Here is an 18,389-nt window from a genome sequence, read left to right as displayed (position 1 = left end):
ATATCCTTTTTCTATATAGTGTATCACATTTATCGTATTGTTCAATACTATCACTGTTTGAATGAGTAATTGTCATGAGACATTGTTTGACCATATATACATTTTTAGATGAAGATCTTGGGGATAAATATTTCACATGCTTTATTTTAAAAAAAAAACTCAAGAATTTATGTTACCTATTAAGAATCACATTATTTTTTCTACGTATGGCAATGCTGATGTAGAATTTGAACTAGACATTTGTGATAGATTTAGAGTACTATGATTATTAAATTAATATTGAACGATAACAAATGGAATACCTTTTTTCATTAGAAACTAAATTTTTTAAAACTTTGATAGCTATGATTATTGTTTAAGTATTTTATCTAATTTATTGATTTTATATATTGCAAATTAATTTTGTTACTTTTTAAAGTTATAGTATGACATATTTATTTTATTATAGTTTTAGGTGAGACTAATGACTTTAAACAAGATAAATGAGTTATTTTACTTTTGAGTTTTGTTTGGAGAGTGACAAGTTGTGTAGAAAAGTGAAGGTTTTTAGTTTATAATGATGATGTTAATGTTTTTTTTTTAATTTTAAAATTAATATAGTGTATAAATAATTTTTTTTTAATAATTATGAGTAATCACAAAAATTTGTTACTCATTTTTGTTCATTGTTAGTAGTACATTTTTGTTTACAACTTTAATATAATAGATTAATATTAATTGTAATTTTATTTAATTAAATTATAGTAATGGGAAATTAATGTGTTGAAATATTATAGTCTGTGCATAGCACATGTGTGATACTAGTAAATATAAAAATCAAATTTTTCCTTTTGATTTAATACAAAAAATAAAACCTTCTAAAATCTTGTGTCGTCCTATAAGTGTGACATCTTTTATGGAACAAAGGGAATAATAGTATATAATTTTTACTATTGCAAAGACCTAAAAGATGCAAATCTTATTTTTCTGAGATTAATTATTGAGTTTACTATTGATTTATTCTTATTTCTTATGTTTCAAAAAAATATCATGCTTGTAGACTTGTAGTTGTGGATTGACATTAGATTTTTGGAAGTTTTGTTTTATGTGCACTACAACAAATATACTCCATAAAGACGCAAAACTAGTGACGCAGTCATTTGCGTTGCAAAATTTTAAAAATAAACAAAATTAAGGACGCTAAATAAAAGCGTAGTTAAGTTAGAGACGATTAAACTATTGCGTCTTTAAATTAGGGATACTTTCGTAAATGCGTCGTTAAATGCATTATCCCTACTTTCATCTTTAGCATCACTGTATTGTTCTCCGGCGAAAGTTCGCCGCCTCAACCGCGGTTTTTCCTCCTTCCCTAACATCTAATTCTCACCCTTAACTTCTAATTCTCACCCTTAACTTCTAATTCAATAGCTTAGTCATTAACTCAACCCTCCCCCAATTCTACTCTCATTTTTCCTTCATTCATCTTCCTCCAAACCGATCAATTCCTCCTGAAATTCGGCGAATCCACAACTGGAATCCACAATCTCTCGCTTGAAATCTCTCTCCGATTCTACAGCGGAGTGTCTTCCCCACTTTCATCACATTCGGCCGAACGCCAGCGAAATTGCAGTGTCTTCCTCCACCGCCTGCATCTTAGGTTTATTCCTTTTTTCTTCCTAATCGGACGAGGTATAAACTTTTCCTTGATGATTTTGATTTCCTTTATTAATTTATTTGGTGGTATATATAAGTGATTGATTTTCCTTTTTTCCTTCTCATTTTTTCGTTGCCTAGAGAAATTGGAGAGTAGATCGATGATGAGTTCGTTCTCCAAATCAAAAGGTTCAGGAATTTAAATATAAGCTTCAGAAGGTGAGTCCAAATTTTTATGATTATTTTCTCAAAAATTGAAGAAACTTTGAGCTTAATTCTCATATAATTCTTCTTATGAGTCAGCTTTTTTTCCTTGTGAGTGAGTATGATAAAAGAAAAATTGAGTAGAACAATTTTAAGTTTATGAGTATGAGTATGAGTTTGATCATTGGTCAAGCTGGAATGTATTAAATCGTATAGAATTTAGGTATTTTGTGTATCTATACTCTGTTCATACATGTCCTCATCTTCGGCTTGTGAATGTAGCAATTCTTAAAACTGTTTTGTGAAATAAAAAATGACTTTACAAATATGTCATCCTTCTTTGCTGGGTATATTGGTTTTGTAATTTGATTATTTATCACATTTGCATATAGTTTCTGCAATGTGATAGTTTTATAATTGATTAATTGATTTTATAATATTGAGCATAATGAATAATTGAATTTATAATATTGAGCATAATTAAATTGCAGTTTTAAGGCTGCTTTCACCAATAGTTACTAAACGTACGAAGAATGTTATGATGAGACCATTATTTAAAACATTTATCTTGTTTTAGGTGGATTTTTGATATGGTATTGTTTAAACAACACACTTATGAGATAAAACAGATTGAATGGACTTATGTCTTGTTATATCCATCACCAGAGCTTTTGTGACACAAGAGCATACTGTTATGCAAGAGCATTACTCTCGCTTTCACTAACGCCTATCTGTTATGCCGGTTGACCTCTTGCCAGAAAACAAATGTTTTGGTTCGAGAGTAAGTATGACTTTTTCGCTTCTCCTCTATGAGCTTCTTTGTTCTTGTTTTATTTGCACTTTAGCAATCTTAATAGCCTTCTTTTTATTAGGAGAATCTTTGAAGCCCTCTCCAGTGATAACTTCTTTGGTGGTCTTGACATCGACCTTGATGGATCAAGTCCAAGAGATGATAGTTGTCTCCCTTTCTATCAGATGTAAACTTTTTATCATTATCGAATTTTCTTTGTATAGTTGGTCAGCTCTCAGCCGTGCTCTTCTTAATTCTATGTTGTTGGTTGGCTCCAGCCGGTGGATTTTTAGTCTTCTACATTTTCTTTACTGACAATGTTTTTTTTCTTTCTCACCATTACCAAGGAGCAGCACAAGGAATTTTGGGATCAGATCGCTGATCAGAGTTTCGACCGTCCACTTAAAACTTACTTTGACATGTAATTACTCTTATAACTATGGATTTATCTTTAATTCTCATTTCCAATCACATATACACATATTAAATGAATTCTTGAATGCAAGGTTGATATGTAGATGGAAGAATTACAGAAGATGAAGTCAGTGAGGTACTCTTTTTTGGTTAATGTTATAGTGTTGATAAAGATGCAAATAGAACAATCACATATATTGTTATAGTGTTTTAACAGGCTCGGTCATGTTTTTTATTCTTGGTTAATTCATTGACCTCATTGGTCGTTGTATTGGATATGAGCCCTGCATTACTTCTAGGAAATGATTGAGAAACAATAGAGTGATTTCTACTCCAGGAGAAGAAAAGTCAAGATTCAGCTCCAATGAGGTATATTGCTGCTGGTTAACTGAATTCAGTGCACTGTAAGTGAACTCTATTAAGCAGTCAGTATATCAACTGTGATCTAGACTAAATAAACTTAAAATCACTTGAAAACTATTCTCGTATCAACCTTTTATCTGCTCATTCAAGCTAGTAGGTCTTAAGATTTAACAACTTGTAGTACATGACATGAGCCCTCACTTTGGATAAGATAAATGCTGCAACTGGTGACATGGTAGACTATGCCGAAGTAAATGGACAAACTATAAAAAAAATTATTGTCTTTAGCTGTTTTTTTGATGATATAATACTCCTAGTAATTACTTTGCTTACTGTTATGTATTATTTGAACATCGATATTTCAATAGTATTGTCTAAGTGTTGGTATTTATAAACCTCAAGATCCTGCCTTTTCTTTGTAGTTCTTATGTTTTACTCATCATAGTCTTATGTTTCAGGTGAATTCTTATCATCATACATGGGTTAAATGAACACAGGTACAACAGTACTTGGCCTCATCCTTTTTTTTTTTTTGCATGTGCCTTAGGCAAAAGAGAACTATTGATGCTAGCTATGATTATTAGATACCAACCATAATAGAAGTAATATTCTCCTTGTAGTGGATGCTACAAACAACTAGTCTCCTGCTTTGGTGTATATGCAGTGGACTCGATAGCTAAGTGCTAGAGTATTTTCTACCACCTCCTAGATCTAGAATTATATATGCATGTGGTGTTGGTGAATAACAAATGTATGTCTGAACTTAGATTTTTTTGTTTTCTCTTGAATTCCTTGCTGGTAATAATTTGTCTACTTGAATATGATATCTGACTCTGTTTATTTGTCAACTATTGCTTCAACGAAGGTTTTAGCCAACTAATAGAAGTTACACAAGTCGTGCTATATGAGCTAGGTAGTTTCTCCTATTTGAGTAATAGTAACAGTACTAAATTGAAAATTGTGGAGTATTGTGGCTTCATAAAGATAGAGCTTCAACAAATCAATCATATAGTATGTCTTACATTCAAGTTAAGTGATAAATAAATCTATAAATAATGATTGTTGTCATGTAACTTAGTAGGAGTTGTTTTGATGTTTGTATATTTAATTTTCAGATCATTAAGCTTTAGCAAATCAATCATATTTGTCTTACATTCAATCTATGTGATAAATTGATGTTTAGATAAAGGTTGTTGTAGTTAACAAAGTAGGAGTTGTTTTGATATTTGGATATCTGATTTTTCAGATCTATGCACAAGCTTTGCTTAATGATAATTGGAAGCATTGAAGAGAGAATGTAGAGAGTTATCAATCAAAGAAGCAGCTTAGTGTCCTTCAAATCTCAAATCTCGATTACTGTTTATGAAGCTGTAATTTACTTATTGTGGAGGTGGAGTGTTTCACTTAATCAAATATTGTCTCAATAAATGTTTTCTTAATCTTTGATCAATAAATTTACAAATTTGAAAATAAAATTTGAGGTTTCTTTTTTTTTAAAACTGGATTGATATTAGTGACGGATTTTTTCCGTCAGGAACAATGAGTTAAGTAACAAGCTTTTTACAACGACGCTAATCCGTCAGGAATAATTTACTGACGGATATATGGAAATTATTCCTGACGGATATATGGAATTTACTGACGGATATTTCCGTCACTAATGGTCGCTTTTTTTTTTGTGTGTGCACTATTTAAAAGCGTCACAGGAGATGCTTTTAAAAGCGTCCCAAAAATTAATTCACCGATGCTAGTTAAAAGCGTCCTTAATTAGATTTGGCACGCTTACAATAAGGACACTTTTTAAAGCGTCGGTGATTTATTTAGAAACACAAAAAAATGTCCTTAATTAACCAAAAAAGCGTCCTTAGACTTCTTTTTTGTTGTAGTGGTGTTAAGTGATATTAATGTGAGAGATAATTTACTTGGTCCATACTATATTAGGCAGAGTATCAAACAATAATATTATTCCACGTATTAGCGCTGTCGTAATTCCGTCTATGTTTGATAAGTGTAGTAGAAAAATAAGAGCAAAACATGTGTAGCGTTGACGAGTAGGTCGTCGGCAGTAGTCAACTTTAATTTGGGAATTGGGATAGCTTTTGGCATGTATAAAATGAATTAATTAATGATAGAGATCACAAACATAAACTCAATTTCAATGCCGATTGGTGTATTTGCAAATGGTTTATTGGTCGGTTGGTGCCTCTCTTTGGCTCTGTTTATGCTTTTGCGATGGTTTAGGCCGCATTCCATCATCACCCACTTGTTCAAAATCAACACTAAACCCATCCCCCAATTGCTTCCTCTACAAGATCCTATGGTAATACTCCATTTAATTGTCTGGATTCATTGCTTTTGTGCTGAAACTATGTATCTCCATATACAGATCTCAAGGCTGGAGAAGCTGACAACTAGAATGAGTCTCCTCGAAGTGAGACAAGCAACCGGAAACTTGAGCCAAAGCAATGTGATCGCAACGGCAGAGATGGGAATCACCTACAAAGCGGCTCTCACAAACGGCTGGCCCCTCGCGGTGAAGAGGTTCGGAAGCACCCTTGAAGCCGAGCACGAATTCCTGACCGAAATCACCACCATAGGCAGGCTTAGGCACCACAACTTAGTCCCACTCATGGGCTTCTGCCAGGAATCCAAAGACAGATTCCTCATCTACAACCTAATGCCTAACGGGAGGCTCCACGACCGCCTCTTCTCCACGTCCAAGGCCAGGGAGGAATGGTCCGTGGCTAAGGTCGCAGTTGGAATAGCAAGGGGCATAGCGTGGCTCCACGCTCATGGGGTCGTGCATCGTGGGATCACCTCTAAATGCATCATGTTGGATGAAGATTTCAATCCAAGGATCTCGGACTTTGGCAAGGCTACACTTCTCAACCCGACTAGTAGTAGTTGGGAGGTTTCTATATCCAGTTGTAGAGATCGTTCCGTTGGGTTGGGTTGTTATCAGGAGGACGTTCATGGCTTCGGGAAGGTGCTTCTCGAGTTGATGACGCGGAGGAGGTATGACGAGATTGTTAAGTTGTTTGACATGGATGGTGATATGTTAGACCAAATATCGGTACTAATCAATGGAGATGGAGTGATAAGTGATGAGATGTGTTGTTTGATGAGAGTTGCAGCCAAATGTTTGGAATGTGATCCATCTAGCTGGCCATCCATGGAAGAAGTCTGCACCATGCTAACTACCAAATTACACACTCAGATTGCAATAGAATCTTATTAGTTTCAAAAATATCACTACAAAGATTTTTTATTGCATTAGGGTCAGTCAATTTTTGTTGTTAAATGTATCACCAATGATTCTTGGTGTGCCAGATTAAAATTAGGATGCAAAGAAGAAGTATCGGTGAATAATCTTCTTATTGGTCAATGCTACAAAACCTTATGATCGAAGATGATGCTTTATTCTATTGTATTTCATTATAGTATTCATCCTGTTATAGGAATCAGGAGGTGAATATACTAATACAAGGAAAGAATAAATTTCTATCTATTTACACGCTCATTGATTTATTCTATACCTAATTACACGATCATACTCATGATTTATTGTTGATTTTCGTGTGTAATTTATTCGCTAACACTTTGTTGGTTGTTGACGTAACACAGCTTAGATTATTAGAAAATGGATAATTCTGAAAGTTATTGAGTGAAATCACGTTTCATTTTATAAATATCGGATGATCAATTTGACTTGCTAGTTAATCTGTAAATCTATTTTCAACTATACAATATGTATATTCCTAAATTGAGGTAGAATTGGATCAATTGAAGTAATCAACTGAATCAGGAACAAGTGACCACCGATCCTAGCTGAAAGTTTAACTGGAGAAGTTGTGATTAATTACTTTCTTTAAAGAATTTGCCGTCATTGCTTCGATCATCATTTGTGTTTCGCCACAAGATTTAAAAGAAAACTAAAGAAATAATGTGGTAAAAAAAAATAGAATTATGACTTAATCAGTTCTACATAGGGTAGTCATTTTTATAATCGTGTCTTCCACATAATATATGATTGTCAAAATGAATGCATTGCAGTAAACACCTAATTATAATCTTTTATCCATATTCCTCCAGAAAGGATTTTAGTGAACACTTAACTAATTATAGTAGTACCACTACATTCTTGGTTTAGTGTAGTACAGCCTCATAAAAGTCAACACATGTACTGCTCAAAAAATACAGAACACACTATAAATTAATTGAACATAAACCGAAATATCCGACAGCGGTAATTTAATTCCAACTAAATTGAATGGCCAGTTTGAAGTCAACATTGTTGATCACGCTACTCTTTCTCCTCCTCCAATTCTCCGAGATCAGAGGCCATGGCGGCGCTGACCACGACGAGGAGGAGGAATCGGAGAAGGGGAATCTGCACGGAAAAGGGCTGATCCTGGTGAAGGTATGGTGCCTCATAATCATGTTCGTGAGCACCTTCGCCGGCGGCGTGTCGCCGTATTTCTACCGATGGAACGAGAGCTTTCTTCTGCTGGGGACTCAGTTCGCCGGCGGCGTGTTCCTGGGAACTGCCCTGATGCATTTCTTGAGCGACTCCACCTCCACTTTTGTGGAGCTTACGACCAAGGAGTATCCGTTTTCGTTCATGCTGGCCTCGGCTGGCTATCTTGTCACTATGCTGGCTGACTGTGCCATCTCGCACCTCGTCAACAGCAGCCCCAAGGAGACTCAAGTCGACGTCGAAGCCAAGGAGGAAGGGGAGCTTCACCTTCACCCGGTTTTGGTCAAGACTAGTTCTGTTGGTGATACTCTTCTTCTCATACTTGCATTGTGTTTTCACTCTATTTTTGAGGGCATTGCTGTTGGTGTTGCAGGTATTCTTCTTATCTTATATTCTTCTTACTATTAGTTTCTCTGTTTAGTAGAGTAAAAGAGTAAGTATCCGATCTCAATAGCTATTTGGTACCACAATATGGTTACTAATCATTACTATTACCAATTTATATGTATTAGGAATTCATGTTATTATCTAATTATACGCTGTGGAAATTGCGGACATGAATATAGATCTAGATTCATAATTAGTACTTACGTGTTGCATAGTTTGTTTTCTACGATTGATTGAATCCTGCCATTGCTTTGAAATATCCGAATATACATGCATATTATATTTGTCCGACGTTACGAACCACCATAAATCCTAGTCCATATATATCTTTCAACATAATCAATTATTTATGGTGCTGCTCAGATACGAAAGCAGACGCATGGAGAAATCTGTGGACGATTTCACTCCACAAGATCTTTGCTGCAGTTGCAATGGGGATTGCACTACTGAGGATGATCCCAAAGAGGCCATTCCTAGCAACTGTGGCATACTCCTTTGCCTTCGCCATCTCAAGCCCCGTGGGGGTTGGAATAGGCATCGCCCTTGATGCCACCAGCCAAGGCCGCGGTGCTGACTGGACCTACGCCATCTCAATGGGTATCGCCTGTGGAGTTTTCGTTTATGTAGCCATCAACCACTTGATAGCCAAGGGCTTCAAACCTCAGAATAAGTGCTACTTTGATACTCCCTTCTTCAAGTTTTTTGCTGTGCTACTTGGAGTCGCTGTAATATCAGTTGTAATGATATGGGACTAGTCGTTTCTTCATGTGTATTCAAATCTCTGTATTTCTTTTTAATTGTCAATATATAATGTCTCAAGATAGTTACTCCAAAAATGTGTAATATGACTGGATAGCGAGGAGAACATGTTTGTATATAGCTTCACTTGTTACAGGTGACAACAAACAAATCTAAGCAGAGCTTGGAAATTCTGACAATTGGAAATAATTATGAATAACACACTAGTAAAATAGAATGAAAATGAAATGGCTCAGTCCATTATGCTATACTTGGTATGATGAAATGGAATAAGGAGGGAATGGAGTATAGATGAGAATTGAATGAAGATTGGAATAAAATTACGATTTCATTCAATTTTTGTGCTTGGTAAGCGCAAGGAATACAAAGGGAGTGAGATTGTTATTCCTTCATTGATTTTATTCATTTGCTTAGTAACTATAAATAATATAGGAACGAAATGAGAAAATTGTGTTTACACATAATTACACACGTTGCACACAATAACTAAATACACACATTGCGCGCGTGCACATAACACACACTCACTAAATATACACACAAACACACACATACATACATAACTAATTATGCACACATACACTGCAACATGCACAAGACACTGTGTAACGTATGCATTGCCAGTGTGTGTGCAGTGTGGGCAATGTGTGTATCGTGAGTGGAATGTGAGGTCCATTATCAAAAATAGTAAAAAACACAAATGAAGCATTTATTGGTGGACAGACAAAAAATGACAAAATAAAATAATTATCAATAGACGGAGGAGTACATAATAATGATAAATTTTATACTGGTTAAAACAAAATTAAATCCAAGTATCTTATTCTGATAAATTTTTATTATATCTACAACTGTGATCAATACCAAACCACTCTTAAACCTTAAACGCCGAACAACACCCGGAGTTCATTATAATGAACTATAACAAACTTATACTGAAACATACGTGGCATATACATACAACTAGGGATGTCAATGTAGCCCGCAACCCGTGGGCTGACCCAAATAGCCCGCCAAATTTATAGGTTAGGGTTGAACTTTTATAACCCGAAAGAAATCACAACCCGACTAGCCCGCACCTGATTAACCAGCAACCTGTTAGGGCTAGACCCGAAAATCCGATGGGCTGGCCCTAAAACCCGATAAAATTTTTATAATTCCAATTTTTACTCCTAATTCGACACTTCATTGATTGATTTTATAATTATAGATAACTAAAAAAAGTAACTTTCAATTTTATATTAAATATATAAATTATATATTGAAGTTTTATTAATATAATAATTGATATATAAACTAAAAACTTAAATTCACTAAAAATTATTTAAATTTCTAAAATATACATTAAAATTTTACGAAATATCTCAAATATTAGTATTTGATTATGTTTATGATTGAGGTTAAGCATATATCTCAAATTTATCATTATTAAATATTTTACATTTTTAATGAATATAACTAATTTTCATCATTATTTATGGGATTGATCGCATGTTAATCCTATCGGTAGCAACCCGATTAACCCGCTGGGCTAGCCCGAAACTCGAGCTTTTAGGGTTAGGGTTGACCTTTTGTAACCCGAAAGAAATCACAACCCGACTAGCCCGCACCCGATTAACCCGCAACCCGATAGGATTGGCCCGAAACCCGATGAGCCGACCGGATTGACATCCCTACATGCAACCATAGTTTACGTTATTTGATTTTATGAAACAGACAGTAGTAATATTGTTTTAGAAACGGCGGTAGTAGAATATGAGCATATTATTCAAAATTTGTAGTAGTAACAATAGAACAGAGCATTATTGAATTTGATTGCAGAAATGTCAACAGCCAAACATCATGTTCTGATGCTCCTCTCCGGAATGGTGAAAGCTCCGCCGCAGAAAGCTCTTTCCCTCCTCACTTCCTCACCTCACCACACTCACCAATCCATTTCAATAATCATCCATCACCTTTTCTCTCTCAACAAGCTGTCGCAGGCCGAATCCTTCATCGTTCGACTCCTATCCGCTAAAATGCCACCCCCCTTCTTCACAATCGCTTCCCTTGTACCTTATTTGACCGCTCCCCGCGTTTATGAGACAATCATCAGCGCTCACATCAAAGCGCAGCAGCCGGTGGAGCGCGCTCTCCCGTTGCTTGATGAAATGATCGATAGAGGGTTTGCGCCGTCGCCGATTCTTTTCAATTCTGTGCTGAAATATTTCCTGAAAGAGTGCAATTTCGAGAAGGCTTGGTTGGTTTTTGAGAAATATAAGGGGAGAGTTGGATTGGATGTTTATACCTTTGGGATTTTGGTGAAAGGCTGCTGCGAGAGTGATAATTTGGAGAGGGGTTTTGAGGTTTTGGGGGAAATGTGTGATTTGGGTTTTAGCCCTAATGTTGTTGTGTACACTACGTTGATCCATGGGTGTTGTAAGAAGGGCGAGGTCGAGAAGGCGAAGAGATTGTTTTTCGAGATGGAGGCCATCGGATTGGTCGCCAATCAATACACTTACACGGTGTTGATAAATGGGGTTTTCAAGAGAGGTTTGAGGAAAGATGGGTTTGAGCTTTTTGAGAGGATGAAGCGTGAAGGTGCATTGCCTGATTTGCATACCTACAACTCCGTGCTGAATGCGTATTGCAGCAATGGTGAAATGCGGAAAGCATTCCAACTGTTTGATGAAATGCGCCACAGAGGGGTGACATGCAATGTCGTGACTTACAATATATTGATTGAGGGGCTGTGTAAGCAGGGGAATATGGGTGAGGCGATGAGATTGTTTGGTCAGATGCCGAGCGGTGGTTTGAGCCCAAGTGTAATCACTTACAACATGTTAATGGATGGGTATTGCCGCGTTGGGATGCTTGAGAAAGCTCTGTATTTGCACAAGGAGCTCAAGTCTTCCGGTTTATCTCCAACCGTGATCACCTACAATGTCCTGATTGCAGGATGTGCAAGAAGTGAGGACTCTTCTCGGGTTTTGAACTTCGTAGGTGAGATGGAAGAGAGGGGGATTTCTCCATCGAAGGTTACATACACTATCTTGATTGATTTCTTTGCGCGGTCTAACAACATGGAGAAAGCACTCGAACTCCTTGCCTACATGAAGAGGACTAGTTTGGATGCAGATGTTTACACTTACAGCGTCTTGATAAAAGGGTGGTGCCATGAAGGAAACATGAGGGAAGCATCAAAATTGTTGCAGACAATGCTTGAGATGGAAGTCGAACCTAATGATGTAATATACAATACGATGATCCATGGATATTGCATACAAGGTAGCTCCTATAAAGCATTGAAGCTGCTCAAAGAAATGTGTGAAAAGGGGATGGTGCCAAATGTAGCCAGTTACAACATGACAATGCAAGTCCTCGAAGGAGATGGGAAACAAGACTCAGCTCAAAATCTTCTCGCTGGCATGTTGAAATCCGGCCTAAAGCCGTCTTTTAACTTGAAACATCAAACGGAGAAGATGGAATCAGATCACTTCTGAGACTTTGGTACTATACTCTTTGGTAAGCTTACATTATCTTCATCTTAGTAGTTTGGAAAGTACTTATATGGTGGCAATGATTGGAAAAGCGCTCTTCTTGAAGTGATTTATTATTTGTTAATTCAAAATAGAGACTTATATAATTATGAAGGTGCATTTTAGGGGTAGTTTGTAGAAATAGTACCATACCAATTTGGTGTAAATTCTGCAAAATGGCAATAAACTACCACTCCAACCACAGCAGCAAAGCTGCAGTAAAATGCCAGAAGAATACTGTTCAAAGCAGCACATCACTTGTCATGGCTGAAAAACACTATCCACACGAGCCAAATTTATTCCTTTTACTATTTTATGTATGTTCTTTTCAGACAGTCTTTTGTATAGCTTTATATTATGATATAATTTCCTAGACTATAGTTTTCATTGTTGCAATGTGACTGATTAAATCACTATGAAATAAAGGAATATCATTTCACTTGTGTGATACAAACAATGATGATTACTAAAATACATCAATGAAACATTATGCTATGAAATTAGCACAGAATGCTTTCAAGAACAAAGCTATAGAAGCTAGACGTGCTAACGGGGAGTTAAATACCATTTTTCATGGCTGAATAGTGATTGCGTTCAGAATTTGGAGGAAATTTACACCATGTAGACAATTGGAATTGGCCTCAAGAAATTATGTTATAGAAGCGATATGATAAACTTGATGACTGTTGAAAGCTAGGTTAGAGATTTGAATTAAAATTTTTAAACTATAGTAGTGAATAAAAGAGGTGGTTGTGACATGACATTGTACTTTATAAAAGTGGGTGCAGTATGGAGAGGACGGGACTATTTTACACTTATTGGATTCCAACATTTTCTGGTAAGCTTATATCTTGTTCCGAGGGTGCACATGGTTTAATATTGATCAACAAATTAGAGGACAGAAAGATGAAAATAAAATACTATTTTTGCAAATACATGATGTGATCAATCTGCTAAAATTGATACCAGATACAAAATGAGTGATTGTAATTTCAACAAAGGGATGGCCTCTCCGGATATTTTAACACATGCTAAATTTTCAGTACTGTTGAAAGGTTGATATCTCTATTGCTATTGGTAAACCTTTTGCAGACAGTTAAAGAGGTGATTGTGATAATATTATACTACTATGCAAATGAACTTGAGTAAGTGGTTGATAATTTCATGTTCCCATTTGCACAGTTATGGGTGAAGATAGAACTTCAAAACTAAGATGCTATATTTGTGGAGGATCAGAAGAGACCTGACAGAGCTTCGAGGTAAGTAGATTTGTTTTATCTATTGAAGATTTTCTGCATTTTCCGTTAGGTAGAATTCTCTGTAGAAGACATCCATGACTATTAGGGGAGAAACAGACGAAATGATAACAATATATTATATTATATGATTTACTGAAGATGGAAGTTGTCATATACATGATGAACTCACCTTTATGTTTAGTGACACGAGGTAAAAAATTTGATACCTGGACAGTAACTTTTTAGAAAACCTGTGTTAGAAGCAGGTACAGTTTTTTTTCTATTAATAATACAACATCGTTTTTGGTACTTGTGAAGATTCCCATTGTTTTTGTGAGAGTTAGCAGTATTGTATATAGCACTTGAATTCTATTGCTGCCAGGAATCTTTCTATCATCAAACTAGATGCTTTGAGAAAACAAGAAATAGAGTACTAGCAGAAGACTAGCTGGGATAAAGAGATAGGGCTATTTATTCTACTGTATACAGATCTATTATAACAATTTGATGCACATAAATGTAGAAAGGAAAGAAGATTTAAGATTTGTGTCTGCAATGAATTTTAAAAATTATCTTACATCTCACAACATGGCACTCTAGTAGTTACATTGAGGATCTGAGAATTTTTTTGGCTTCTCTCTCTCTCTCTCTTTCTCGGATGGCAGGAAAACTTGTCCGGGTCCAGAAACGAGCCCAAGATCCATCTCGTGCATAGAGAGATGCGTGGATCAAAACAAGAATCACATTTTTATTTCTGAATCCAGCAATTGTGATCAGGAATCCCCATTCTTTTTCCAGCTGACGAGCATGGAGATGCAGCGCTTGACAATGTAGAATTTGGCCTTCTGCTCCTTTGCCATGTTGGTGCACTTGCGCGTGAAGCCGGAACACCTCTGGGACGAGCTCCTGGGGAGGGAGGATTTAGAGGAGGTAGTCCTGGAGAGGGCAGAGGGGTTCTTGGTGGAGAAGCTTTTCTGGAGAGAGGACTTGCATGGTTTGGATGAGGAATGTGGCCTATCTTCTTTGGATAACTTCCATTTCTCATCCATGTAATAGTCCATGGATCCACCCCTTGCTTAGAAAGGCACCTAGTATTAGAGAGAGAGAAAGAGAGAGTTGTGAGATGAAGTGGTGGTGGGACAATATATACTAGTGTGAAGACAATGGTGGGTGGTATTGAGGACTGTTGTGTAGCAGCATCACATGTGGATGCTTGAGTAAAATCGTCAGGCTTTGCACCTTACTTTTTAATTTGCAGCCAAATTCTATGCTGGATCTCGTTTATTATAGGCCCCAACCCCTTCTGTTCCTGTTTCTCTGCCCTTCCATTATTTCTCCTAATTCCTTTCCTAATAATTTTCATTTTTTATTTTTAAATTGTACCCAGGAATTACCGTTTCAATTCTAGTGATCAAATAGTTAGATCAGTCTCACAAATGTGACTTTGTATTTACGTGGACTTAACACCATTTATAGTATAAATGAAATATTGGAGGGAGTATTTTATATGGAGATGTGAGCGTTCTTCTTTTAGATTTGAACCATTTCTTGATTTGTGCGTGTCATCCTTTCGTAGGGCCGGCATGAGAGAGGAGTGGGGTCATTATATTTGGCGAGATGTGAGAGTGAAAACTGAATAAGATTGAAACTTTTTTGTGAAATTCAGTTTGATTTGGGCAAAAGGTCGGTGCTAACTGCTCATTAATCTATTGTACAATCACTTGTCTTGCTTTCATCTAATTTGTTGAAATTCAATGTAATTTTTTTGTTGCTTTCGTATCAACTTCCTCATTATTTCTGCTTTAGATGATGCCTGTTGATGTTACATCTTTCAGCATCAAGTTAGGTCAAATTTACTTTGTGCGGCCTTCCTTAGTCCTCATACATACAATGAGTGATATCAAAGAACAAGCATTGGCTTCTTTTTGGGAATTCAAAGTTTCAAACTATAATAACTACGACATAAAATTCATAATTTATTTTGGATATCCATAATTGCATAATTTATTTTTTTGAGTTAGAGTTTGGATAATAATTTCACCCTTTATGGAAGATGTGCACACTTGGAGGGGTAATTACAATCTACCTACAAAATGTTTCACCAATATTTCAATTGAGTACAAAATGTTTTAAGTTAACAAATATCACACTAAAAGTTTGATTAGTGTTATGAATTAGTACATTCCATCTAAAAATCACTAACACTATTATTTTTTCTTATTTTTCTCTAAAATTCTGCCCTAAAAAACATGATATTATTTCTCTAAATAATACCTTATGCATTGCCATATGAGCATTTTATTAAACAATGAATTTACATTTAACTTTCGGCTAATATTTGTAGCTAATTTTAGAGTCGAAAGGATGAAAAATAAGAAAAAGTAAGATGTTAGTGATTTTTAGACGGAATGTACTAATTTGCGATACTTATCAAACTTTTTATATGATAGTTATTAACATAAAACATTTTGTACTTAAATAAAAGATTGGTGAAACATTTTGTATGTAAAGTGTAATTGACGTCCTGGATAGAACTATCACCCTTAACTCCATAACTCCACGGAGGACTTTCGCCACACCATAACTCCCTGCCACGTAATCATTCTGCCTTTTTTTTTCTGCATCAAGTCACACAACTCCCACAGTGGATTCCCTCTCTCCACGTCTCACATAAATTTGTACTATATATTATTTAAGTTGTAATGTTAAAATATGAGTAATGACCGCAATTTCAATTTAGAAGTGTATAGTTGAGTAAGATTTATTGGATCTAAGAGTGTTATACTTGTTTCAGTGTTTGTCTTTGGTTGTAGGAGTTCAAGCGTTCTAAAGAAATTTCTTGTCTCAATGATCACGTTTGATTTACTTGTTTATGCAAATTGGTGTACAATGGAGACTTGCATAAACAAATAAATCATACATAAGATCTATTTGACTGATTATGAGACTAATAAATTCACATGTTAAATAAATAATTGAATGTTAGAACACAAATAATTCATGTTTAAAAAATATAAATCCTAAAATATGAATTTTATGGTGTAGGTTACCGAATTGATTCTTCAGAGAATCAACGATTGCTTGCACTTTCTCTGCGTGATGATTTTCAAAACTCGACCACGAATCTTCTGATTGTATCCCATAATTGTGATCTTAGGGTGTACTAATCTTTTCAAAATTGTCTAGGTCTTGAATAGAGAAGAATAAAATTCCTACAAAAGTAGGAGAGAAAAGAAAATCGTCTCTCTCAGAGAGAGAGAGAAGGAACGAAAAAATGTAGAGAATTAATTCTCCATCTCTCATCTATTCACATATTTACTAGTTTTGGAAAATTCAAACAACATACTACCCCCTACACATCATTTTATTTACAACTTATACCATTATCGTTAACAACTTATATCATTACAATAGTGTGGACCCCACACTCCATTAACATTATTTCCACTACCCTTTCTCTCACTCTCTCTTACTTTTCCTCTTATTTCTTAAAACTCGTGCCAAACCCATTGTTCATACTCTTTGGGGACGGAGGAAGTACCTTTTTCCTCTACTTACTTCACCTAACAACTCTTCCAAAAATCTCGTGCCACTCAAGAATGTGGACATTTTGAGTGGGACGGAAGAAGTATTATAATCAGCCACTATAGTAATACATTATTCACTATCTTTCCAATCCCAAATTATGAGTATTCTGGATTTTTCTCTTTAATACTTCCTTCATCCCAGATAAGATGACACACTCTCCGTGTTTGCTAACATGAGATATTGTGTTATAAGTGCATTTAGTGAATAAGTTTGTAAAGCATCAAACCCTTTGTACATGTACTCAAACGTTAATAAGATAAACCGTGTTAATAAGATAAATGTTTTATTCGAAATTTCTATCTATAGATATATTAAAAAAGAGTATCACAAAAAATAATAAAAATAATATTTTAAATTATATAAAGTCATGTACTCCTCTCGTTCCATATTAATAGAGTCGTATTTCTTTTTGAGACGTTCTAACATAATAGAGTCATTCTATATGGTAAAAAGCAATTGATAAGGATCTTCTCCTTTTCGGCTTCCAATGATCGAGGACTCCCTCATTCATCTCGTGATCTGCCCGTCGAACAAGAAGAAAGAATGGTGATTAAGGAATGTTTCTGTAACTAACGAAGAACAAAGGAAATAAGGATTCTTATTATGACTTCATGAATTAAGATAACAAGATTCCTATTTATATTAACTAAGGCTCTAGGGTTGGTTCGACTCTCTTTTGCATATCGAGAAAGAATCAGTAAAGAAAACTCGACATGGAGCTTATATAAACACTCGACTCTATATTCCTATTACGTCAAATAAGTGAACGAAACAAAACAACAATTACGAAGGACTGACGTAGTCCTATAAACGAGTTGGGGGTCTTCTTATGCGACGAGGTTTGGTTGTGTCTCGAACATTCTGATTCTCTATGTCTTGCACTCGTGGGCTGGTGTTGCATGGTCCATATCAGCAATACACACCCTTTTTTATTAATCTCTGTGCTGAAAAGATATATCTCTATTAACATCAAACGTAAAGAAAATGAGCCACTATTACAATTTTATTTGAAAGACTCA

At 35.5% G+C, this 18,389-nt stretch overlaps 3 protein-coding genes and 1 long non-coding RNA gene across 18 annotated transcripts; all 4 read left to right on the top strand.

Annotated features, from left to right (window-relative positions):
- Positions 1 to 1,276: 1,276 nt before the first annotated feature.
- On the top strand, positions 1,277 to 4,849 carry LOC125185483. 12 transcript variants are annotated; one of them, XR_007170151.1, is made up of 9 exons: positions 1,277 to 1,668; positions 1,774 to 1,851; positions 2,503 to 2,617; positions 2,709 to 2,813; positions 2,980 to 3,047; positions 3,133 to 3,176; positions 3,258 to 3,409; positions 3,862 to 3,900; positions 4,650 to 4,849. It is a non-coding gene; the product is annotated as an uncharacterized LOC125185483 (long non-coding RNA). The 12 variants fall into 12 exon arrangements; XR_007170153.1 differs by having other exon boundaries at positions 3,247 to 3,409; XR_007170146.1 differs by having other exon boundaries at positions 2,974 to 3,047.
- A 673-nt stretch (positions 4,850 to 5,522) lies between these two features.
- On the top strand, positions 5,523 to 6,911 carry LOC125224166 (probably inactive leucine-rich repeat receptor-like protein kinase At5g48380). Its single transcript, XM_048127525.1, has 2 exons — positions 5,523 to 5,723; positions 5,790 to 6,911. Exons 1-2 carry the CDS (start codon positions 5,529 to 5,531, stop codon positions 6,639 to 6,641), a joined length of 1,047 nt encoding a protein of 348 aa, XP_047983482.1. The 5' UTR covers positions 5,523 to 5,528; the 3' UTR covers positions 6,642 to 6,911.
- A 742-nt stretch (positions 6,912 to 7,653) lies between these two features.
- On the top strand, positions 7,654 to 9,161 carry LOC125219187 (zinc transporter 2-like). Its single transcript, XM_048121094.1, has 2 exons — positions 7,654 to 8,253; positions 8,631 to 9,161. The coding sequence occupies exons 1-2, from the start codon at positions 7,674 to 7,676 to the stop codon at positions 9,020 to 9,022; spliced, it is 972 nt and encodes a 323-aa protein (XP_047977051.1). The 5' UTR covers positions 7,654 to 7,673; the 3' UTR covers positions 9,023 to 9,161.
- Positions 9,162 to 10,816: 1,655 nt separating this feature from the next.
- LOC125219219 (pentatricopeptide repeat-containing protein At4g11690) lies at positions 10,817 to 15,094 on the top strand. 4 transcript variants are annotated; one of them, XM_048121133.1, is made up of 4 exons: positions 10,817 to 12,530; positions 13,324 to 13,382; positions 13,727 to 13,803; positions 14,448 to 15,094. In XM_048121133.1, the coding sequence occupies exon 1, from the start codon at positions 10,850 to 10,852 to the stop codon at positions 12,506 to 12,508; it is 1,659 nt and encodes a 552-aa protein (XP_047977090.1). In that variant the 5' UTR covers positions 10,817 to 10,849; the 3' UTR covers positions 12,509 to 12,530; positions 13,324 to 13,382; positions 13,727 to 13,803; positions 14,448 to 15,094. The 4 variants fall into 4 exon arrangements, 3 of the variants coding, with proteins under 3 accessions (XP_047977090.1, XP_047977089.1, XP_047977091.1); XM_048121132.1 differs by lacking the exon at positions 13,324 to 13,382; XM_048121134.1 differs by lacking the exons at positions 13,727 to 13,803; positions 14,448 to 15,094 and adding an exon at positions 13,588 to 13,609.
- Positions 15,095 to 18,389: the final 3,295 nt, after the last annotated feature.

The sequence above is a fragment of the Salvia hispanica genome, chromosome 4 (genome assembly GCF_023119035.1).
Source record: "Salvia hispanica cultivar TCC Black 2014 chromosome 4, UniMelb_Shisp_WGS_1.0, whole genome shotgun sequence".
Lineage (NCBI taxonomy): Eukaryota > Viridiplantae > Streptophyta > Magnoliopsida > Lamiales > Lamiaceae > Salvia > Salvia hispanica.
This window is presented reverse-complemented; position numbering and strand designations above follow the sequence as displayed.

Bases quoted from the DNA above. Each gene is read 5' to 3' on its own strand.
- LOC125224166 (XM_048127525.1), top strand. From the start codon at position 5,529: ATGATAGAGATCACAAACATAAACTCAATTTCAATGCCGATTGGTGTA. The intron at 5,724-5,789 runs GTAATACTCCAT...CTCCATATACAG, and splicing joins TTCCTCTACAAGATCCTATG to ATCTCAAGGCTGGAGAAGCT.
- LOC125219187 (XM_048121094.1), top strand. From the start codon at position 7,674: ATGGCCAGTTTGAAGTCAACATTGTTGATCACGCTACTCTTTCTCCTC. The intron at 8,254-8,630 runs GTATTCTTCTTA...GGTGCTGCTCAG, and splicing joins CATTGCTGTTGGTGTTGCAG to ATACGAAAGCAGACGCATGG.
- LOC125219219 (XM_048121132.1), top strand. From the start codon at position 10,850: ATGTCAACAGCCAAACATCATGTTCTGATGCTCCTCTCCGGAATGGTG.